The sequence below is a fragment of the Lycium barbarum genome, chromosome 7, assembly GCF_019175385.1.
Source record: "Lycium barbarum isolate Lr01 chromosome 7, ASM1917538v2, whole genome shotgun sequence".
Lineage (NCBI taxonomy): Eukaryota > Viridiplantae > Streptophyta > Magnoliopsida > Solanales > Solanaceae > Lycium > Lycium barbarum.
Window position 1 is genome coordinate 5,700,382 of NC_083343.1, and position 25,824 is coordinate 5,726,205.

General features: G+C 33.7%; 1 protein-coding gene and 1 long non-coding RNA gene across 2 annotated transcripts; both read right to left on the bottom strand.

Annotated features, from left to right (window-relative positions):
• Window positions 1–222: 222 nt before the first annotated feature.
• Window positions 223–2,685, bottom strand: LOC132602087 (uncharacterized). The gene is made up of 3 exons (XR_009567589.1): window positions 2,499–2,685; window positions 1,649–1,699; window positions 223–592 (listed from the first exon to the last, which is right to left on the bottom strand). It is a non-coding gene; the product is annotated as an uncharacterized LOC132602087 (long non-coding RNA).
• Window positions 2,686–4,069: 1,384 nt separating this feature from the next.
• On the bottom strand, window positions 4,070–4,426 carry LOC132601204 (ethylene-responsive transcription factor 4-like). The gene has a single exon (XM_060314313.1). The coding sequence runs from the start codon at window positions 4,424–4,426 to the stop codon at window positions 4,070–4,072; it is 357 nt and encodes a 118-aa protein (XP_060170296.1).
• Between the last annotated feature and the right edge of the window lie 21,398 nt (window positions 4,427–25,824).

The following is a 25,824-nucleotide window of genomic DNA, read 5'->3' on the forward strand; positions in this document are numbered from 1 at the left end:
CTTATAGGGTTACACTGAGTATTTTATAGTTGTTTTTTCAGGACTGCACTGCCTATTTGTCACGACCCAGCCCCGTGGGCCGTGACCAGTGCCCTAACTGGGCACCCACACAGACTTACTTACCAGATCGACATATCAAAGACTTATTCAAATTTAGCATACGTTATTTTGAACAGATACTGAAAATAAATATCATCTTAAGCGGTCACCCGTACAGAAATATCATACCAAAAACCGATAGGCTGGCGGAATACACATCGCCCGGATACACATACATATACAAACATATGGGCCGTTTTGGCCATAATAGCAAACGGGGACGCTTAAGGCACAAATCACAAACATAATCGAACAAACGTGACCCATGACCCACATATATGTCTACAGGCCTCTACAAACCATAACAGAAACATATGACGGGACAGGGCCCCATCGTACCCCAAATAGCCATATACATACATACATACATACATATAGAAATATGTACAATGGAAGATATGTACCAAAAATATGGGCTTCGGATCAAAGGGAGCACTCCGAATAGCAGAATAAGTGTCCTACACTAGCGGGTCACCAGAACGAACGTCTGTATCTGCGGGCATGAAACGCAGCCCCCGAAGAAAGGGGGTCAGTACGAAATATGTACTGAGTATGTAAAGTACGAAATATGTACTGAGTATGTAAAGCATGAAATACAGTAATCCGAAGCCTAACTGAAGTGAGAAGTGCGGAAAAATGGATACAGAGTTAGTATATCAAAACCTGTGCTGAAAATATAAATAATGCAAATAAAAATCATGCATAGGGCTCAGGAACGTGGTCGCCACTCCGATGCTGGCGCCACAACACATCATACTCCAGAAGGTTTCAAATCTCCGTACAATCCCCGAACATATCGTATCATCATAACATATCACAACATCAGAACACATCATAGGCCATATCACATCATAATGCCGTATATAAGCGGTACCCGGCCCTATGGCGAGGTCTCGGGAACCGTAACACATCATACTGCCGAATATAACATAGTGCGCACGATCACAAAACTAGCCCGGGATCCGGCGAACGATATCATAGTAGTAAGCACGAGCGGAGTAGTGAGGAAACCATATGCATATAAGTACATAAATAAATTTCAAACCTCGATGGACAAATATATTTACCGACATCTGAAGGCTCAAAAATAAGATTCGGGTCAATCGGAATTAGTATAAGAAAGTTACGAGCTTTTGAAGTACAGAACCTTCTGAAAAACATTTCATAAGCCATACTTGGAAATTCAAGTATCATTCATATTAGAAAACTTTCGAACATCATTATGGATCAAATATTCATATTAGGAAACTTTCGAATAACATTATGGATCAAATCAAATGGAGACTTTTGGACCATATTTACGTAACAAAATATTCATCAAAGACTTTAGTCATCTCGACTTTCTTTCGAACAACATTCGGAAACATAACCACTAGAGTCTTCGAATATCACAAATATGTATCAAGCCATATGAAATAGCTTATGGAAGTCAAAGATGTTAGTCATCCTAGTGGCTCTAAGAGTAGGATTTTCTTTATAAGCATACATATACATTTTTGTTCATTTCAAAAGGATCATGCCAAAAGAAGGAAAGGTAGGCTTTACATACCTCGATCGCTCGCTAACCAAATCCCGACTCAAGTCTCGGGTTCTCCAATATCTACAATAACGTTATCAATTAACAAACATTAGCTACAAGTACTTAGAAATCCAATTCTAACTAGTACTTGTCTACAGAAATTTCGGCAGCATCTCCCCTGTAAATTCAACATTCTTGAGAATTTAACTTGGCCAAATTCATCAACAACCATATCAACAATACCAACAACCATACCAATAACATCAAGAATCAATTTAAAGCGCATTCTAATATTAGTAGCCTTCTATCTCTACGTAGCTTATCACATTCAATTTAACTACGCATTTTCAAGCCCATATCAACGCTTACATATTCATTACTAATTCAAGATCATTCAAATACAATTCAAAAGCATTTCATACAATTCTACAAAATATTCAACAATCCCACCAACACCATATTCCACTCGAAATCTCCACAAATGCGACAAGGTCACAACGTCGCATTTTCTTCTTCCAATTTCATCAACAACAACAACAATTCACACTTTAGCAACTTCATTTCCATAATTACATAAAAACTATAATAAAATCACATAATTTCCTACAACAACTTACAACCAATTTTCATGCCAACTTGAACCATTATTCTTCCATTTACATCACAAAGGCCACAATCAACACGTTAACATACTAAATAAAATTTGTTCATCTTCCTCCACCAACAATACCACACGGCCACACACACACATACACATCCACACGGCTACACCCACAACACACAAATTTCATACTTTTCATTCATTTCCACATACTACAACATATATATATATATATATATATATATGTCTTCCATAATATAAAAAGGATAGAATTTTTACCTTTTCTTAAATTTCCCACTTGCCACAAAAGGCATTTTCTTGCCTAAAAAATTATACCACGTTGAAGAGGGTCTTGAACTTAGTAAGAATACTAGAAAATTAAGATTTTTGGATCAAAGGTTGATGGGCTACAATTTTTTTTCTCTCTTCCTCACTTGGCCGAACCCCCTTTCTTTTTTTTGCTCTAGTTTTGTTGTTCTTGAATTATGAAGAACTTGTGGCCCCTTTTTCCTTTTTAATACATGAGTTTAAATTTTACATGGGCTTGGGCCCTTTTAATTGCCATGGCCGGCCACCACAAAACATTGGGCCTCTTTTTCTCTTTTTTTTTTTTGATTTTCCAAGCCCATTTAGTTAGGTTAATATTTTGTAAGTCATGAAACAAATTTCCAAAATTTCAATTTTGCCCTTAGCCTTCCTCGATATTTCCGCATCAATATGTTTCATGAACAACATATATGTTAAATAAATTCAAAATATTGCCTTATCTTTTACTAGTCACAATTATTTCAATTTATCCGAATGTGCAAAATTACGGGATATAACACTATTGTCCCTCAAGCCATTGGGCTCCTTCAGTTCTCCCTCATCTTTTTCGTCTCCCATCAAACAACCAAACAAAAAAATTACACTGATTTACTTTTATGTCATAACATGCAGTAACTTACTATAAATGTGTATACAAGCACACATAATAATATAATCTAAAACTAGATTAAGATACTGTAAACATTAATGCATATATTGATCAACACTTATAAGTCACTTATTAAATACTTACTACTCCTTCTATTCCAATTCATGTGACAAAATTGGAATTTCGAGAGTCACCAAGTTTTTCTTTGACTAAAATTTTCTTATGTCTTTTAAATATTTTAAGTTGTTAATTATTGTGGTTTATATTACTTTTTACATAGTTTTGTAATATATAAATTTTATTTTAAAAAACTTAAAGCTTTTGTATTTGAATTCACATTCAAATTTAAAAGTTTGAATCTAGAAATTTTATCGGTGTCACATAAATTTGAACATATGGAATAATACTTTTTAACAAAAATTAAATAACAACATACCCAGTGTAATCCTACAAGTAGATTCTGGGGAGGGTGACGTATACACAAACTTTACCTCTATCTTGTGAGATAGACAGACTGTTTCTGATAGACCCCCGACTCAAGCAGAAGCAAGTTTCAGGGGCAATATATATATTCAGCCATTTACAACCAAACAAAAATTCATCAACAGAATTTTGAAAAGGAAACAAAGATAGAAAAATATACACAGAAGAAGAAGAAGAAATTTATAAATTAACATTACTTCTACATCTTTTTCTGTCATTAGGGGATATAAAAGATCACAACATGACATATTCCAATGACATGTTTACAATATATCATGATCTTTTTTTTTTCTTGTTCCAAAAACATAAAAAAATAAAAACAAACAAGAGCTCCAGTTTTTTTTTTTTTTAATGTATATTCAGAGCAACAAAAAAAATTAGACTAGTTATTTATAATAAAAAGAAAAAGAAAGAAATATGCTGCAATATTGGATGAAAAATATCAGTGGTTTCACATGCTCCCTGGAGGTGCAAGGGAAAGCTCAAGATTTGGAGGCTCTGGCTGACTCTTGACCCTAGATCCACTGTCGTCGTTAGAGCCACCGCGGTTAGCATATTGAAGGTATTCCTTAGTTGTCTGAGTAAAATTGTTCACGGGCCTGTGGCCCCGTAACAGCCACATGGCCAGATCGTAAAATCGAGCAGCTTTCTCCGGTGTATCAAAAGTCCCGAGCCGGACACGTCTCTTCTTGCCGGGATCTCTTATCTCAGCTATGTACTTCCCACCTGGAACCTTTCTCACACCGCTATAACGCATTTGATGTGGTGGAACCGTCACCGTAGCGTTACCGTTTTCCTTCTGCGCCATTGGAAAATTAAAGGAATTTAGTATATTGAGAAGAAAAAAGGAGGAAATAGGAAGGAGAGTGGTTTATATAGCCATTTGTAGGGAATTTAGTATTTAGAGAAGAAGAAGTGAGGAAGTAGGAAGAAGGAGATTGGTTATATAGCCGCTTGTCAAGCGGATTTATCGAGGTCTAGGTTATATAGCCGCTTCTCAAGCGGATTTGTCGAGGTCCACTTACTTACGTGGCTTTTGATTTTAGCGTGTGTTTGGTATGAAGGAAAATGTTTTCCATGAATTTTGGAAAATAAGTGACTTTCTTACTTAATTTTTAGTGTTTGGTAAGAAGCAAAAAGATATTATCCCATAAGCATTTATATATAGTCTAGTAAAATACTATGGGTGTGGGATGGGGTAAGGGGTGGGGGTCCTCGGGTGATAAGGGTAGGGGTTGGGGGTGTTAAGTGGGCAGGGAGGAGATAATGAACTTGAAATGTCACTTATGAAACTTGTTTTCCCAACTTACATTAGGAAAGTTATTTTTATCATTTTTAAAGGTACTTGTTTCCTAAAGAAAATGCTTTCCGAAATTTTTTGACCAACCAAACCTGAGGACATTAAAAAATATTTTCCTCCATACCAAACACACCCTTAGTTGATGGCATTTTTCATATTTCTTTTCTGATACGTTGGAAGTGGTACACACACATCTGTATCTTCCGGCACCTAACTACTATTGTGAAACTGCATGTCATATTGTCGTTTTTGTTTCTCAAACGTGCCACACATGAATCCCCCCCCCCCCCCCCCACTCCTCAGGAGAGAGGAAATCCAGAATCTTTTTTCATTGGCTTTTTTTCCTTTTTCATTGGTTACTCACATTCCTTATTTTTTCTCAACTCAAGAAAATATGAGATCTAAAGATATTTTTAGAGGTTCTTGTGGGAATTACCAATCAATTTACAAAGTTAAATTCCATTTTAGTTTGTAGTTGATATGTTTAAAGTAAGGTTTTGTTGAATGTTTTTCAGTAATGGAATATTTCGTATGCGCCGGGGGATTACATGTTATATGTACGGAAAATATAACCATTATTTTAGCTGATGTAGATTATTTATTATATATACGACAAATATAACTGTTATTCCAATAAAAAGTTACGTCTGTCGTTTTGCGTAACCGCTATTTTAGATCAGTATAACCGTCATTTTAGCTGACAAAATTACATGTTATATATATATATATACGACAAATAGAACCGTTAATTTAGTTCAATAAAAAGTTATTTATCTCGTTTTGCGTCGTCGTCTAATCAATATATCTTTTTAGGTTATGCGTGCGCTTGCATATTCCGAAAAATTTAACTAAACGGCAAAGAACTTGATTATTATTATTATTATAAGCTACATATTAGGAAAAAATTAAATTATTAGTTGCGCTGTTAGATTTTAAAAGGTTTTAGGAATAATGCAATAGCCAACAATTTTAAATAAAAAAAATCTAGGGTTTAATAAATATGACGTGTTGAAAAGTTTACGACATGTTAATATAAAGGAAATTATCAATTGTATTATGTATACACGATAAATAATCTTAGTTTAATCAGAATTCCTAAAGCCCACAACAAAAAAGTTATTACATAATTTAGTTAACATTAACAATTTTGTATGATATGTTTATAGTTTACATTTAGCTACATTTTTGCATATCAATTACAATAATACATTGAAAACAAATATAAAGATTCAAGCATGACTTGATAATCTTTCAATAGAAAATTTTAATAGTTATCTGAAAATTCATATTGGAGAAATAATTATTGAATGATTTACTGATGGATAGTTATTAGTTAATTAGTAACCTAAAAGCTAAAATTAAGTGAATCTTGTCTTGGGCATTCTTTTTGGGTCCACTAGGAATACTTACCAAAATGTTTTCATTAATCAATAACCAAACAACAATACTCAAAGGTAAGTAAATCATTAATCAGCAATACTCAAATGTATGTAAATCATTAATTAGTTTAAACATAATTTCTAGTAACTATAAATTAAAAATAAGGAAGATGACATGTGGAAGCTCGTAAATTGAAACCGGCAATAACCGGTATGAAATAGATGTTGGCGTGCTTCAGATATATGATCAAGTGATAAATATTTTCCCACTATCTTGCTGATGTTATATGATTGCATGTCCTTTTGTCTTTTTTTATTTTTTCAACATGACACGTATCGTTCTTACAAATTAAAACAACATTTCTTTATTTACATCAATTTTGTACTTTTAAAAGAACATCAAGAAAATGTGGATAGCTAAAGAAAATGCTTTATAAGGTTTTTTGTTTGGGGATACACATTTAAACTTACAAGATAAATTCTAACAAAATTATAATTTATCGATACTACAAGTATAATTAGATACTTTGTCCTTTCAATTATTGAAACAATGCAACAGATTACATTTCATAGATACAAAAAATAAAATAGTTAATTAATTAGTTAAATAAAAGTTTCGTTCGTCATTTTCTCTTTGAGCAATTAATAAATAGTATATTATATTTTGATAAAAAATTTAAAGAATAATTGAATAAATGACAAAGTTCTTGATTATTGTAACAACTCCCGCACAAAAATATATAGTGTACTAGGTTCGGCGTACGTGCAGCATAACTTAAAAGTTTTATATAAATATAAAAAATTATGTAAAATAGCAACAAAAGATAAAATAAATGTAACAACTTGTCTAATAATACCTAGCTTTTAAAATACATCATTTTATTAATTCTGATTAGTGAACTATTATCGTCATCAAGAAAGGCTCTAACTTTGATTTAATTATTTGAGAACAAAAAGAAGAGAAACTTTTCAAGCCCAAACTATTATAACTGCAATTGGAAGCATTCAACATTTTATAGCATACTTTCATGATATAATAGATGAAACTTACACGTCATTTTATTAATTCTGATTAATGAACTATTATCGTCATCAAGAAAGGCTCTAACTTTGATTTAATTATTTGAGAACAAAAAGAAGAGAGACTTTTCAAGCCCAAACTATTATAACTGGAATTGGAAGCATTCAACATTTTATAGCATACGTTCATGATATAATAGATGCAACTTACACGCTTTTGTAATTAAACTTAAAAGAATGATAGATAATACACGACCAATGAATTCAAAATACCAAAAACAAGAATAAAGAAGATTTTTGATAATTCCTCCAACTATCGAAGTTGTTTGATTGTCTTCTTTCCTTTTCTCTCCCCTTCCCTCCCTTCCTATATCTCTCTATATCTTTTATATTTTTAATTATTTTCATCTTATTTGTTCGGATTGTTGAATGTCTTTCGAAAATATTTCACAGACAAATAAAACTTATTTTGAGTAGAAATTAGTAGAGTTCAAAGATAAATATCAATTGAATTATAATCTATGTTATGACAAAAACATAATTATGGTCATGTTATAATATAAGAAAATGATATAGAGAGGATAAATTCTTTATGCTTTTAAAATTGTAAATATCAAGACTTCCACATTGTTCAAATAAAAAAGAGTTCAAAAGGTCAAAAAAATTAATGAATATTTTATTGCTAAATCTTATTTTGTTCCCACTTGTCAATGGAGTAAGGTAAAATTGGGATTGATCCCGAGGCAAGACACATGTAGAACGCCTTTGGACTTACGTCATTACACGTGGGCTCTTATCTTGCGAAACTTACATCTCAAGTGCTCGAATATTCGTATGGTGTGCACCCAACGTCTTACGCATGACCTCTTCATAAAGTTCTGCAATCTCGTGCAATTAGCTTTGTATGTAGGTCATTAAAAACTTATTAATAAATCTTTGAGTCGTCCAGATCTCTATTGATTAATCGCATTTTAGAAGTCGAGAATACTAATATCGCATCAGGAAAGTGAACTTCATAAAACTTCATCCACAAATTCTTCTTGTTTTAATTTTTGTTAGGTCTTCACTAATCAATTTTTTATATTTCTTTTCTTCAAATATTGTTTTTAACTTTATTTCTTTTGATATTAATATTTTTGTATTTGTGGGTTATTATGCAAATTATTTAATAGTTACTGTCAGTGAATAACAACATACAATTAACTGTATTCATTAATGTTCTTTTCGTAATGAATTAGAGTATTGAATTGTTTGTCAATTTATTAACAGCTTATTGGAAGCACGCAGCGGTAAGTAATACTATGCAATTGTGAATCACTCTTCTAAGATTAAATAATTTCAAAATTATTTAACTTGTAACTTGGTTGCCTCTAAAAAATGTCAACAAAATTTAATCATTTAAAAGTGAAGACGGTGTAAAATTTAAACTCATTTTAAAGTTTTAATATCAATAAAATAATTAATATGATAATCTTTGTCTAATGTGAAATAAATATGTATATTTTTCTTTTCATTAGTTAAAACGATTGAGACCACCTTTAACTGCACATATATTTTACGAAGTTTTGGTTTCCTCTCAAGTATAAACTTAAGTTGAATCAATAGTCTAAATTTTTAAGAGAAACATTCAACAATTAAGTCTATTGAACTTCCAATATTTAAGGTAGTGCATTCAAACCTTCCAATTGAGAAAAGTGTCGGTAATGAAACCACCAACTAATTAAAGTGAGCACGAAAAAATGTTTCAAGACAGTAACTTATTTGGAAAGGCTCATGTGATCTTATTTTTATACTCCCTCTGTTTCAATTTGTTTGAACTTATTTCCTTTTTAGTCCGTGTCAAAATGAATGACCTATTTCCTAATTTTGAAACAAATTCATTTTATGAATGATTTACAGCCACACAAATTTTCAAGGCTTATTTTGAACCACAAGTTTCAAAAGTCTTCCCTCTTTCTTAAATGTCGTGCCCAGTCAAATGGGTTCATATAAATTGAAACGGAGGGAGTATAATTTAACCGTGAAAGAAAACTTAAAAGTGATTTTCTGGAGAAATTTTAGGAGTAAAATCTTACTCAATCAAAAATTCCTGATACAATTCAAATTAGGAAGATTTAATAAAAATATTTATTTAATTTTAAAATCCTTAATATTAGAAAAAGAAGTATTAAATGACAATATTTTCTAATGTAAAATCTATTTTTAAAGGATTAAAAAGTCAAAATGATGCAAAAGACTTTCCTTCCTTAAAATCATAGAAAACAAAAAGGTTTTTCATATAAAAAAAGTTAATTTGATCAAATTTGCTTATATCCGAAAATAAAATCTTACTCATAAATCATAATCATCCTTGCAACACAATCAATAAAATCTTAAGTGAAAATATCAGTACAAACATAGGCATATACATCAATAATTAAATACTATAAAATTTAAATAATATAAAATACAATAAAAATAAAATAAGACCAAGTACCACAATTTTTTTTTTTTTAAAATACACTTAAAGGTATGTACTTACATAGTCAATAATGTCGATAATTTCATCTACTTAGCGTTTGAGTTCCATCACCTGCCTTATACACTTTATTGTCATGAGTGCACTACGCTTAAAAACGAAATTGAAGGTTATTTTAGCACGTTTAAGAATTGTAAAGGCCACTCCTTTTACAAAAATTTCAATTGTAGGCATATAAATTAAGCATAAAGAATAGAATCACACGAAATAGGCTATGGATAAAAACACAAAAGTACTTAAAGCAATGAATTGACATTGACAGCAGATACAAATTAAATTGAAAAGAAAACTGCAAAAAAAATTTAATGTAAGCAGAAAGAAAATTTCAACGTTGATAAATTCATTCATTGGTTAGTTACTATTAACTTTGATTGATAGATTCACAATCAAACTCAAACTAAACTGGAATCCAGCACAACCGTCTACTACTTGGTTAAAAGTTCTCCGCAAAATGAAATGCAAAAGTAAACATAGAGAGATTTATCAGTTTCTTCAAGGAAATAGAAGTATGATACATTGATTGAAAAAAGAAACACATGGAGGAAAAATCTATATAGCCACGGCTACAAAAGAACTCCATTGCATATGTAACTCTTTTTATAGAAGCATATCTCAATACATTTAACAAAAAAAAGATTCATAAATCAAAAAGGATTTAAAAGTGTATTCAAACACCACGGAATAAATCAACCCTTATATGAATTGAAAATTTAATATTCTTAAAACTACCATATTTGAGTTCTACCACCCATCTAATTAAGGTAAAGACTCCTATTATTAATTACCTGTGACATAGTTATTTAGACTTCTATTTTCAACATACTTCTTACCAAAATAGTAGAAAACATACTAATTCAATTTTGTCTGATGTGAAATATATTGAAACCAATTTTTAAGAGAAAATTCAAGTGATTAAAGAAATCAAATTACCTATAGAAAGGTGGATGTGCCAATAATAGATATGGCTTATCCAAAGTGCTTCATCTTTTTGACAAATGTTATTGTACTACACGAAAGAATTCATTTGAAGTACGTACAATAAGCAAATGAGAGAAATTACGTTGCTCACCAGTCACAACGTCACGAATTAGGCGCAACTTTCAATAAATCATCAATTGTTATAGAAAAAATCGAATATTACATAGTTGATGAATTATGCAGATAAATCTACTGCAACATAAACAGAAATTACGTTATTAGAAACAAATAGATTTAGATAAATATACGACCATATCAATATAGTAAGAAAAATAAATGACTTGATATCTATAAAAGAAGTAATCGATCATTTTGAATCCAATGTAAATTAGGACTCCTTAAGCCGCTGTGATTTGCCATAAGTCGTAGGACAAATTATAGTTGGTTTGAAAGTCCTAATATACATTATTTTAATTGGCTTTAAAATCCTAATGAAGTCCTAAATTATGGGGAAAATATGAAATGATTATTTTGTCTATTATACAGTCTTTTAATGAAGGGCAAAAAGTTCAATCAATATTTTTAAGGTCCTTCGTGCTTTTAATATAGTATAGATTTGTTTAGATCGTTAGAATGTAAACTATACAAAATGATTATCCTAACTATAATAATATAAACTTCGAGGCAAACATATTTTCAGATTTTTACATCATATTATTAGAGATGACAATAATTACTTATCAATGATAATAATGAAGAGTTTTTTTTTTTTTTTTTTTTTTTTTTGTGAATTTCTAAGAATCACTGCAGAAATACTCTAGCAATGCTTAATATGGACATCGTAAACAATTTTCCATGGATATGCTTTGAAGTTTGCATTGCATTTTATAACACACTTTTGTATATTATTCACAATGATATGCACATTAACAAAAATAATGATGCAAGCATGACATAGTGTTATTGTTGGGGGGTCGAATAGTATTTTCTTTGACTATAATATCTCAATTTTTTTAAAAATATTTTGAATAATTAGCTATATTGATGGCTTGTATTACTTTTTGTGTATTTTTTCAAATATGTAAATTTTATTTTTAAGAATCTTTATCCGAACTATAGTACAAAATTAAGTATTTTGTCCCTCATACACCTACACATAAATTGGGATAGAGAGATAGTTTACGCATATTTTATCACACTCTTCATGAGAAGTCCAAAATACTACTCTACTTTATGACAAAAGCCCCTTACATTTTTGTAACGACCCGTTTGGTCGTTACGGACATTTTCAGGTCTTCCCCTAAAGACAATCCTTGCAAAGGCTCGCATCGACGATTTTCGCATAAGCTTCTAGTTGAAATTTTACCTTGAACCGAGTTGGAGATAAATGCTTAATTATTATTTTATTTATTACAAGTCCCGTTCAACCGCCAAGGCGGTTGCATTGGCTAGCTCGTTCGCCATAGCGGACACCGTGAAATTTGAATAAACTTGCCACGGCGGGTAGAAATGAGTCAGACCAAGTATTTATTTCCCCATTTCGGGTGTGTCATGAAAAATAGTTTCCTAGATTTTTTATTTTTTTATAAATAAGTGAATTTCTTGCTTAATTTTTAATGTTTGGTAAGAAACAAAAAGATTATTATCCCAAGAGCATTTATACGTAATCTATCAAAATACTACGGGGGTGGAATGGGATGAAGAGTGGGCGCCTCGGGGTTACGGGGGGTGGAATTGACAAGGGGTGGGGTTTAGAGACATTGGGTAGGTGGGGAGGAGACAATGAACCTGAAATGTCATATATGGAAACTTGTTTTCTCAACTTACATTAGTGAAGTCATTTTTCTCATTTTAAAGAATTTATTTTCCTAAAGAAAATGTTTTTCAAAATATTTTAACCAACCATACATGAGAAATTGAAAATGTTATTCTCCATACTAAACACGTCCACTTTTTTGATACGTGGGCAATGGTACACACACATTTGTATCTTCCAGTACCTAACTACTATTATGAAATTGCATGCCATATTGTCGTTTTCTATTTTTTCAATGTGACACTCCACACCCCCATCACGAGAACGGAAAGGTAAAATCTTTTTTCATTCGCTTTTGTCCTTTTTTTTTTTTTCTCAACTCAAGAAAATATGGAGATTTAAAAATGTTATTTAAGGGTTCTTGTGGGGATAACCCAAAAATTTACAAAATTAAATTTGATTTCGGTCTGTAGTTGATATATTAAAGGTAAGGTTTTGTCAAATATTTTTCAATACTAGTTCTGTGAGGTCCGTGCTAAGCCTGGGCCCAAACCCAAGATATAAAAGCAGATATTTTAATTAAAAAATATAATTTATGTTAGTAATAATTAAATTTCATATAAGTATATTTTCAATATATAAAAGCAAAACATTCATTTCAATCCTTTAATATTTTAACTTTCATTTTGTTGAAATTATTTACTTCAAAACAAATGCTGGTGCCAGAATTTGGCGTTTATGAGTTCTGAGTCCTAAGTTTTTAAAGTTATTTAGTTCTAAATTAATAATCTATACATAGTTAGTGTACTTTTAAGACAAATACAGAATTTGTGCTGCGGATGGGGCTGCTCCTCCCTTAATCAGGGGTCACGGGTTCGAGCCTGGGTATGAAAAAGATCTTTAGAGGGAGCGTTTTCCCCGAATGGGCACTAAGCAATGCGAATTATCTGGATCAATCCGGCTCAAATGCAGAAAACAAGCATCGAATAGAAAATCAAAAAGAAAAAAAAGAGGGAAAATGAGGTAAGAGGTTCGACAGCTTTTGAAAAGTAGACCTTAAGAACAAAAAGTAAATTTGACTTTAAAAAATAAGATTAGGACCTAGAAGTAATTATTTGAAAAGTTTAACCTTTTATTGAATTTTTTTGTGACAACTACAAAAACCCCTTAGTTGTCCCTTATATATAGTAGTAAAGTCAAGTTTAGGGGGTTCTTTAGGTAATTTGCAGTTTTTTTTTTTTTTTTTTTTTTTGTGTTAAAGGATGGTACATAAAGAGACAGCTATGATGATCGGCTAAACAATTTGGGTATTGAGGCTACCAAACTCGTATTCTTGGCAAATAATTTGATTACTTGGTGATTTGAGTTCTTCTCTTTTGCAGGCAACTGGTGTTTTTACGGCCATGCCACCTTCTCTTTACCTGATCTTTTCTGTAGATTTGAGCCTCACATTTTTTTTTTGCACTTGCAATGTTGTACTGAAAGCACATATATTGCACGGAATATTTTGAGTAATATTCAGTATTCAAATACAAGAATGAGGAAACATAAGAAAATCTGAGGATTTTTCTTTAGATAAGTTCTTAGTTTCTAATTTTTCTCTTCCATGTGGTAATAGCTCGAAGTGGAATAATCATGGTTGATGGTACTGTCCATAACTTTGTTTTCGACTATAATGGATAAGTTCATAGTTTCTAACTTTTCTAGCTCGGAGTGGAATAATCATGGTTGATGGTACTGTCCATAACTTTGTTTTCGGCTATAATGGCCTTTGTGCATATCTTCTATTTTCTTGTTCTTTGTTGCCTTGACTTTGAGATTGTTGCGTGGAAGCAGTTATACAAGATGTTTCAAACAGCATTTGCTGAAGTGCACATAAAAGAAGTCGTGATGATACTTCTAAGTACCTTCTTTTGTGGGCTAATCAATGAGCATGGAGACGACCAGACCAATATTTTAGCTTTTGCAACTCAATGTTGCCTGTGTTAAGGTTTCTCTCTTACATGCAACCCGTGTTCTGCAGCCATGGCATGGTTGTCTTTCTATTTGCCTTGTTCTGAAGAAAATCCTTTTCTTGGTTCACTGCAGGGTTATGTTTGAGTGTGAAACTTTCGGGCTACTGAGTTAGAAGAAAAAGGATTTTGCACTCCTTAAGTTTCACCATACCTATTGTTGAACTTGTTCCTGCGTGGCCAAAGGCGGACCTTCAGTGGTGGGGGTGGGGGTACACGTCCACCTGTTAACTATAGAAAAATTATGTATTTATATGTATATACCTTGAAGAACTGTAAAAAGACCCCTCAAACATATCTACTAGATTGAGTCGGTTGGTTTGTATGTCCCTTAGGCTCTTGAGTGTAGGCGCGCAACGAAAGTTTGAATCTAGGTTTACTGGCAGCTAAAGAAATGCATATGTAACACCTCGTGCATTCGGGCTAAGATTTAACTCATAAGACAAGGGTATAATGAACCCAATTTGAGTAGTGTATAAATGGTGTTTGAAACCCAATCAAGACATGAGAAGAGTCCTTGAGCAAAGGAAAGTCGGAAGCTACCCTACGGAGCGTGTTTTCAAGTGAGTTTGCACCATATCTCAATTAAAATGAGTATACGGAAAAAGCTGTAAGGAATTTGGGAAAATGTTCTCCTTGAAAGTTGTAGATATTTGAAATACCTTTCCAACGGTATATTATGGAGGTCAAACAGACATCTGTACAAAGAGTTATGCCCGTTTTACTAAAATAGTGTTCTGCCGATTTACGGCGGAATCTACGGGCCGTGAAAATTATACGGGCCGTAGATTTAGGCCGTAAAATTGGTCCAGAAAGCCCAAATCACTGTGATTGATTTACGGTGGGATATACGGTCCGTAAAACTTTTATGGGCCGTAAAATAGGGCGTAAAATGGGTCCGACAGCAATTTTAAAACTTCGTTTTAAGGCTTTTTCACTTCATTCTTCACACCCCCAAGCCCTAGAACGACCTTATATTTTCTCCCATCATCAAGAACACTAAGGTAAGCCGATTCTAATCATTCTAAGTCAATTCTAGTATATATCCTTGTAATCTAAACAAGAATCATCATTCCTAACCTAGGGTTTTCAAGAAAACCCATCTCAAGGTTCAAGATTCATGATTTTGGAAATCTTCTTCAAAGTTAAAGTCTTTAATTCAAGTTTGGAGCATTACCAGGTATGTAGAGTTGCTATCTACGTGTGCGAACATCATTGTTCTTCCCCACACTTCTTCTTCCATAAAGTATGAAGTTTTACGAAAACTAGGGTTTTTAATCATGTTCATGACAACCCTAGGTCTATGCCCCACCTTATACTATGTATTAAATTGTTATAAATTCTTCATTGTGTTCTTGATATTTCATTATGATTATTGAGAACGTGTCTATAATCCATGAAAACCCATATCTTGTATTCCATGGGTTTTTGCATGCATGTTTTTAAATAAAAATGCTTATTTCATGAATATCCTACATGTCTACAAGTTTTCATGCAATTGTATTATATAATTACCTTCATGCCATGATTCAAGATACATACATGCTAAATACAAGTTATTTCATGAAACCACGCTTACAAGTTATTTCGTGAAATCATGATTTGATACGCTCAAATTACACCTATTAATGGTATATATCGCGGACGTTGTCAAATATAGTAACCCAACAAGGTTGGGGTCGAATCCCACAGAGAACAATATGTAGGCAATTTAAGCAGATTAGGAATTATCACTAACAATAGCTAGACCGAATGCATCAATGGTGGTTTTTGATAAGGTTTTGATAACATACGGAAATATAAATTCTAATCTAGACAGCAAGTAAAATTGATCAATGGCCACAAGAATGGAATAAAGGAAACTACTTCTCAAGTAACGATCCAATATATTTCACGAATTATAAATAATATCAAGTTTATTTTATTTAGCCTCGGATAATGACTCTAAATTAACTTCTCCCGAAGATTAACTATACTACCTAATTGAAGATCCCTGAAGCAATTGGGAGCATTAAGAACACCCGAATATGGCTACAAGTGGTATCGCCTATTCCTAGGTCAATTTCCATTAGATGAGGGTTAACGCCCCAAATTCATGTTAATTATTCTATCCCAACCCCGTTCTTCCTCTTCCGAGTTTCAAACAAAGTAAATGGACAAGTCCTAGGGTTAGCTACTCCCTTGAGAAACGTTGACGAACAAGAATAATTAAAATAACAATAACTTACTTGATTAAAAATAATGTCGATCAATAAATATGCACAACAAGAGTATCAATCTTAATTGTCACCAAGAAATTCCCATAAACAAGGATTAAATAAAAGAAAGAATATTTACATAGGAAGCCTAGCCTCCAAACATGTGTTTTATGCCAAAGATGTGTAAAAATTGTGGCTTATGAAATATTTATAAGTGTAGGAAAAAACACCCAAACAAAATAACCCAGTCCAAAACTAATTGGGAAGAATTAATTGGGCCGTAGATTTAGGCCGTAAAATTGGCCCAGAAAGCCCAAATCACTGTGATTGATTTACGGTGGGATATACGGTCCGTAAAACGTTTATGGGCCGTAAAATAGGGCGTAAAATGGGTCCGACAGCAATTTTAAAACTTCATTTTAAGGCTTTTTCACTTCATTCTTCACACCCCCAAGTCCCTAGAACGACCTTATATTTTCTCCCATCATCAAGAACACTAAGGTAAGCCTATTCTAATCATTCCAAGTCAATTCTAGTACATATCCTTGCAATCTAAACAAGAATCATCATTCCTAACCTAGGGTTTTCAAGAAAACCCATCTCAAGGTTCAAGATTCATGATTTTGGAAATCTTCTTCAAAGTTAAAGTCTTTAATTCAAGTTTGGAGCATTACCAGGTATGTAGAGTTGCTATCTACGTGTGGGAACATCATTGTTCTTCCCCACGCTTCTTCTTCCATAAAGTATGAAGCTTTACGAAAACTAGGGTTTTTAACCACGTTCATGACAACCCTAGGTCTATGCCCCACCTTATACTATGTATTAAATTGTTATAAATTCTTCATTGTGTTCTTGATATTTCATTATGATTATTAAGAACGTGTCTGTAATCCATGAAAATCCATATCTTGTATTCCATGGGTTCTTGCATGCATGTTTTTAAATAAAAATGCTTATTTCATGAATATCCTACATGTCTACAAGTTTTCATGCAATTGTATTATATAATTACCTTCATGCCATGATTCAAGATACATACATGCTAAATACAAGTTATTTCATGAAACCACGTTTACAAGTTATTTCGTGAAATCATGATTACAAGTCATTTACAAGTTAATTCACGAAAATCATGGGCTTCTTAGCCAACTATATCATGTTCATATTTTTGGGAGTTGCACAAGTTACCGAGAAGGCTCAGATAGCCTAAAACTACGTAGCCACCGTAGGACAAGGATCGCTCCGCCCAGTTAGGACGATTCCTTAATTTTATACTGAATGGATCCATCAGGCACGTTACCACCTTATACCCTGGCAAGGTATGAGGGCTCTGCTGGTCCGGCGAGGTACCAGACTCCACGTATCCGCGTGGTGATATCATGTTGTCGGTTTATGAAATTCTATCCCTACTTATCATATTTTACTTATGTTATATATATATATATATATATATATATATATATATATATATATATATATATATATATATATATATATATATATATGTATGTATGTATCCATGCTCATGCTCGTGCTAATGTTCCAGGTTTTTAGTTTCAGTTCTTATCATGTTATTCCATGTCCCATGTCATTTCTTTCAGTTGCTTTACTATACCAGCACATTCAATGTGCTGACGTCCCCTTTTATTGCCCGGGGGCCTGCATTTCACGATGCAGGTACGGATTTACAGGACGCCACATATGCTCAGTAGGATTTGTACGTACTAGCTTATTGGTGATCCCCCTCTCATTCGGGGTTTAGACATTGTCTTTCTTTATTTAGTTTTGCATGTAAAGGTATGCTGGGGGCCTTGTCCCAGCAAGTATGTTACATGTTTCAGACTCATGTTAGAGGTTTCATAGACAGGACAAGTGTCATGTTAGACTTCCAGGGTTGGTTAGCCGGTTTGGCTCATTTATGATATTATCCGCATTCATGACTTAACCAAGTGCTTATGTTTAATATTATGACTTACTATGTTTTATAAAAGCTCATCATGCATTTCACATTATATTTCCGCTCATGTATGCCTCATGATGATTTAGCAGGCCATGTGGTTCGCTCGGTCACATGCAGTCAGGCACCGAGTGTCGTGTTACGCTCAGGCCATGGTTCGAGGCAGTGACAGCATAAAACTGTGTTGCTAGCAGGTTTCAAACAAGCAACCTAGCGCTTAAAAAATGTTAAGACCATCAAGCCGAAGACCAAGCTTTATCCAGCTACGACACTTATTTATTTATAATACATCGAGTTCTAACGGTGTCTATTAAATTTTCAAACAAAGTGATTTTGCATGACATTATGGTTAGAGGTGGACCCAGGATTGGAAGACGAAGCTTCCACTAACATGCAACTGCCTTCGATGATGCCTCGTCGTCTTTAAATTCTAGGGTCCGCTTCTGTGCGTGGTTTTATTTTCAACGAGCATTGATCAGAACCATAGACATTGAATCTCCACTCATTACTTCAAGATTATTGAAGCAAAACATTTCTTACTGCTCATATTACATGAACTATATTTAATTGATAACATCTTTCTTTCTCTATTTCACCTTGATTCGGAAATAGACATGACCTGCTAGCTTGGATGGTTATTTTAAATATGTCAAAATTCTTCTTTTTCATGTATATTAGCACGAAAACGAAAAAAACACAGTAATTAACGTGGTTCGGATCGATTTGATCTTAGTCCACGGAAAACGGCCGGCACTTTTATTAATATTAAAGAGAGAAAGTAAGTTATAGGATTAAATACTCTTAGGTTCTAAGTTCCTGTCCAACTTAATAAATCCTAGCTAGCATGTATTTATACTACTAGGTCTAATCCTTTCATAGAAAAGATCTAAATCCCAATAACACTCGAAAACCAACAAAGAAAAAAAATTTCTTTTATTTCTTTTCGCTTTTGAGTTGGAATTGGCTTGAATATTTTCTCACCTTCACAATCTCCACTTTGAGATGAATTTCGAGCTTCCATATGAACGCCTTCAGTCCAATGTCTCTAAGCCTACGTGAGCTAACTCCGTGTAGGAAACAAGAGACAATAACCTGAAACCTTGTACATGCTAGTAGCTCTACATGGCCCTGCCGTTCTCTATCTTGACGCATCAGCTGATGTGAACTCCTTTCCAAATTCATGCAATGGCTGAACTTGACAAGAGGAACCACCTTGGTCAACATATCCTGTCGCGTTGTCCTTTGTGTCAACCTTCAAGACCTTACTTGTGCCTTGTTCAACAACATCACGAATAAAATAGAATATGATATCAATGTGTTTGGCGCGGATCAAGAAATATCTTATTTTTTATCAAGTGAATAGCACTCTGGCTATCACATTTTAGAGTTGGTTCATGTTGAACCCTACTCAATTCTGACACCAAACCTTTCAACCATATAACCTCTTTTACTGCTTCTGCTGCTGCCATATATTCAGCTTTGGTTGTGGACAAAGCAAATATAGACTGGAGAGTTGCCTTCCAACTTATGGCACTACCTACAAGAGTAAAGATATAGCCCATTGTTGATCTCCTTCTATCAAGATCACCTGTAAAATCAGAATCCACATAACCAAGGACCGAGAAGCCTTCATTTCTCATCCTACAAAAAGTTAGACCAACATTTGAAGAACCTTTAAGATATCTCAATATCCACTTAATTGCTTCCCAATGTGTCTTCCCCGGATTAGACATGAATCGACTTATCAGACACACTACTTGAGCAATATCAGGCCGAGTGCAAACCATAGCATATATAATGCTACCAACTGCCCTAGAATAAGGAACTTTTGACAATTTCTCCACCTCTTCCTTTGATTGCGGTGCCATCAGAGAAGAATGCCTGAAATATTGTGCTAATGGTAAAGTAACGGGTTTACATTTATTCATGCCAAACCTCTGAACTGTCTTCTCAACATCCTTCTTCTGTGAGAGATGTACCTCACCGTTCTTCCTGTGAATCTCCATTCCAAGGATTTTCTTAGCTTTACCTAAATCTTTCGTGTCAAACTCCTTAGCAGTTTCTTCAAATCATTTATCTCTGTCATACTATTATCAGCAATAAGAATATCGTCAACAAATAACAGTAAATAAATATTTGAATTACCAGATACCGTCATGTGATACACGCAGCTATCAAATGCACTTCTCGAGAAACCTTTAGTAATTATGACCGCATCAAAACTCTTGTACCACTGTCGTGGTGACTGTTTCAAACCATACAAAAATTTCTTCAATTGACAAACCTGATCTTCTTTTCCTTAAATAAGGAAACCCTCGGGTTGATTCATAAAGATCACCTCTTCAAGTTCACCATGTAAGAATGCAGTCTTGATATCAAGCTGATGAAGCTTCAAGTCATAATGGGCAACCAAAGCTAGCAACAAACGAATTGAGCTATACTTCACGACTGGTGAGAAAATCTCATTGTACTCGATTCCCTCATTCTGACAAAATCCCTTTGCAACCAATCTCGCGTTGTATATAGCATCTTCTACACCCGGAATGCCATCCTTTTTTCTGAAGACCCATTTGCAACCAACAGTTCTCTTCCTCTTTGATAGACTCACCAAATCCCATGTCTGGTTCTTGTGCAGAGACTCCATCTCTTCGGTCATGGCTAAAAGCCACTGATCATTTTCACCACACACAATAGCTTCTATATAGCTTGAGGGTTCCAGATCCTTTATTTCTTCCTTATTTCTTCCTCAGCAGTAGCTAATGCATAGGCCACAAGATTAGCTTGCGAAGGCTGAGGATAATATTTTGGATTAAGCTTCGGAGTTCGTTTGTCCCTTCCAGTAGCTATATTGTATGGTTCACCTTCGGGTACTAATGTGTGAGATTTTTCATTATTTGACTCCACCTGAGTCACTTGATCTTCCTGCTCGGTAAGTTTCACATTTTCCTCCACCGTTTCTGTTGTAAGAACTTTCTGTCCTGCAAACTCAATAGAAGTCTTTCCAGGATCAAGCATGGAGGCCTCATCAAAAGTAACATCTCTACTTATTACAAACTTAAGAGGATCTAAACTCCGTATTCTATATCATTTTACCCCTTCAGTATATCCCATAAATAAACCTTTCCGAGTTCTAAGTTCTAGTTTTAAATCACTTACATGATAATATGCGGGACATCCAAAGATTCTTAAGTACGAGTAATCAGACGGTTTACCTGACCATACCTCATTTGGAGTTTTGAAGTCAATCGCCGACGCTGGAGAACGATTAACAACATAACAAGCAGTATTTACTGCTTCCGCCCAGAACTCCTTAGGCACCTTGGCATTAGAGAGCATACATCGTGCTTTCTTAAGAAAAGTGCGGCTCATCCTTTCAGCTACTGTATTTTGTTATGGTGTATGTCTAACAGTTCTATGTCTCAATACACCGTGAATCTTGCAGAAATTGTCAAACTCTTCATTGCAAAACTCCAAGCCATTATCTGTTCAAAGACACTTAATCTTTTTGTCACACTGCTTTTCAATTAATGTCTTCCAGTTTTTGAAATTCTCAAAGACATCACTTTTAGCCTTTAAGAAGTATACCCAAATCTTGCGTGAAAATCATCAATGAAAGTAAAAAGATACCTCTTTCCACCCTCGGATGGAACCTGAGATGGACCCTATAAATCTGAATGAATGTAGTCAACTACCCCTTCGATTTTGTGCTTACCCCGTACTAAAGCTGACCTATTTCTGCTTTCTAAGGACACAATGCTTACAAAAATCAAGTGTACTAATCTTCTCACCTTTCAAAAGGTTTCGGTTGCTCAAAATTGTCAACCCCCTCTCGCTCATGTGACCTAATCTCATATGCCACATCTTAGCCTTGTCATCATCTGATAACTGTGAGGTTGCAGCATTCACAATACCTAGAATGGTGCTGCCCATAAGTACATAAAGACCACCCTCTAGTTTGGCCTTTAACATGACCAGAGGACCCTTGGTCACCTTGCAGAGTCCACCTTCACCCACATGCTTATATCCGAGCTTATCAAGAGTACCAAGAGAGATCAGATTCTTTTTCATATCAGGAACATATCGAACATTAGACAATGTTCTTATGATGCCGTCATGACACCGTATACGGGATGAACCAATGCTTGCTATTTCACATACTGCATCGTTACCCATAAGTACAATCTCACTCGTCCTCTCGTAGCTATTAAACCAATCTTTTCTGAAGCACATGTGAAAGGTACAAGCTGAATCTAAAATCCACTTGTGTGTCTAAATATCATCTGTTGAAGTAGTTAGCACATAATCTTCTCCAAATGTCTGAGCTACCTGAACCATAGATGCACTGACTGTTGTTTTATCAATCTTCTTATTTAGGAAATCCCTCTCAAAGTGACTCTTTCGATGACAACCCCAACATTCAACATCCTTCCTACTCACCTTTTTCCTAGACTTTGACCTAGCTATTGATTTGCCTCTCCCTCTTTGGCTCGAGTGACCTTTAACTATCAAACCGACACCATGGTCCTCTTTCTCACCATTGTTGATATGGTTTCTTAATTCACCTGAATTCAATGCATGTCTTACCATCTATAACGTGATCACCTCCTTACTGTACATCATTGAATTAACTACGTCTTTGTACGCCGGTGATAATGAAAACAGTAGAGTGCACGCTAGTTCTTCATCTCCCACTTTAATATCAGCATGAGTAAGATCCATAGCCAATTTATTAAAAGCATCAAGATGATCCTGTAAAGTTGTACATGTCTTTATCTTAAAGGTGTGTAAACGTTGCCTTAACAACATTCTAGTTGTTATTGATTTCTTCTGGTAGAGATCTTCAAGTTTCTTCCACAAACTCGCAGCTGTTTTCTCGATACTGAATTCACATAACATACTGTCTAATAAGGATAATTGAATTGCGCTAAACGCAACTATCTCAATCTTCTGCTTCTCGGCCTCTTTCGTATTTTCGGGATACGAGTCGTACAAAGCATAGGCTGATCCTTCTCTCCGTAACAACGCCATGATCTTGATCTTCCAGGTGTTGAAGTTATTACTTCGCCCATCAAAATTCGCTACCTCAAACTTCATAGATGCCATAGTCTCCTCGTCTTTTAGATCTCACGACTGTAGGCTCTAATACCAATTATTAGCGCGGAAACGATAAAAACGCAGTAATTAACGTGGTTCGGATCAATGATCCTAGTCCATGGAGAACGGCCTTATTAATATCAAGGGAGAAAGTAAGTTACAAGATTGAATACTCTTAGGCTCTATGTTCTGTCCTACTTAATAAATCCTAACTAGCATGTATTTATACTACTAGGTCTAACCCTTTTCTAGAAAGGATCTAAATCCCAATAACACTCGAAAACCAATAAAGAAAAAAAAATCCTTTTATTTCTTTCCGCTCTTAAATAGAAATTGACTTGAATATCTTCTCAACTTCACATTGTATCTGCTAGACTAGATACTCTGAGTTTACTCATTAAAAAACCAAATGGTGCCTAATGTCTGTTCATTTGGTAGTAATTTTGATCTTTCTTTTTAAAAAAAACCGGGGTGCATATTACACATTTCCATACTGCAAATCCAATTCTTGAGCCATTGACTTCATTATCCGGACATTTCACTCATCCATGGTCAATTCACCTCATTTGTAATGTGAACATTTTTTATTTTTATTTTTTGGTGTGTTATAACTGTAGTGTTCAGGCGCGCGATTAATTTCCTAAAATATTTATTGTCTCTTATCATTACAAAAAACCAATTAATTATTTTATCCACTAAAATTTAGATAAATAGAAAATTCACATAATGTTTTTGTCTTCCCATAAGTATTTTCATACTCCCTCAGTTTCAATTTGTGTGAGCTCATTTGACTGTACACGAAACTTAAAAAAGAAATAAAAACGTTTAAATTTTTTATATTAAATGAGTCACATATATTTTATAAGCCAACCTTTCACATGAAAAGACCAAAATCTTAAGCTAAAATGTCATTATTATGTGTTTGCCCTGCACTTATATGTCCAATTCAGCTCAAGCCAACCTTTCACATGAAAAGACCAAAATCTTAAGTTAAAATGTCATTATTATGAGTTTGCCCTGCACTTATATGTCCAATTCACCTCAAGCCAACCTTTCACATGAAAAGACCAAAATCTTAAGTAAAATGTCATTATTATGAGTTTGCCCTGCACTTATATGTCCAATTCACCTCAATTGTAATTTGAACATTTTAGCATCTTTTTTAAGAATTTAGTGCTCGGGCACGCACATCTCAATTAATACGAAATATCTATCGTCTCTTACCAAGATTTAGATAACTTTATACATCAAAATTCAGATGATAGAAGAGTTAGATTGACTTTATACATTAAAGCTTAGTTGATAGAAGAATTTACCTAACTAATACTCCCTCTGTTTTAACCTATTTTCTTTTTAATTCGTATCAAAATGAATGATCTCTTTCATAATTTAAAAATAAATTCACTTTATGAAATGATTTACAACTAAATAAATATTCAAAATTTATTTTGAATCACAAATTTTAAAATTTTTTACTCTTTCTTAAATATCATGCTCAATTAAATGAATTCACATAAATTAAACGGAAGGAGTATTATGCCAATACACAACTATTTTCATATCTTCTATGAACTTTACAAGAAAACAAGGACTTGCTAATCAGAAAATATCTAACCATAGTGAAGTGCTACCTCGAAAGTTACAATTTACCTCAATAGAATGACAAGAATATTAATGGGGAACATGTTCCCATGTCCCACAAGCTGTTTCACTGTTTCTGAGTCTTCAGACAATTACTACTTGAAATTTGATCCAAACACATACACAAAGCAAGACCCTTTTTTTTCACAAAAAAATGTGCCACATAACCCCTCTAGACTCTTCCATGCAACAGTGTGTATCTTTTATATATCGAAAAAGGCCCTAAAATACTCTCGAACTATTGAAAATGAAGTAAAAATACTCTCCATCCACCTTTCAGCCCCCAAATATCCTTATCATCCATCTATTCGGTCTAAAATACCCTTATCACTAACAGAATCTTTTCATTAAACACGTGTCATTTTTCTATTGGTTGGATTATAAAATTAATTAAACTAATTAACTTTTGCAAT

What these genes read in the sequence shown, in the direction of transcription:
- LOC132601204 (XM_060314313.1), bottom strand. Translation starts at nt 4,426, where the DNA reads ATGGCGCAGAAGGAAAACGGTAACGCTACGGTGACGGTTCCACCACAT.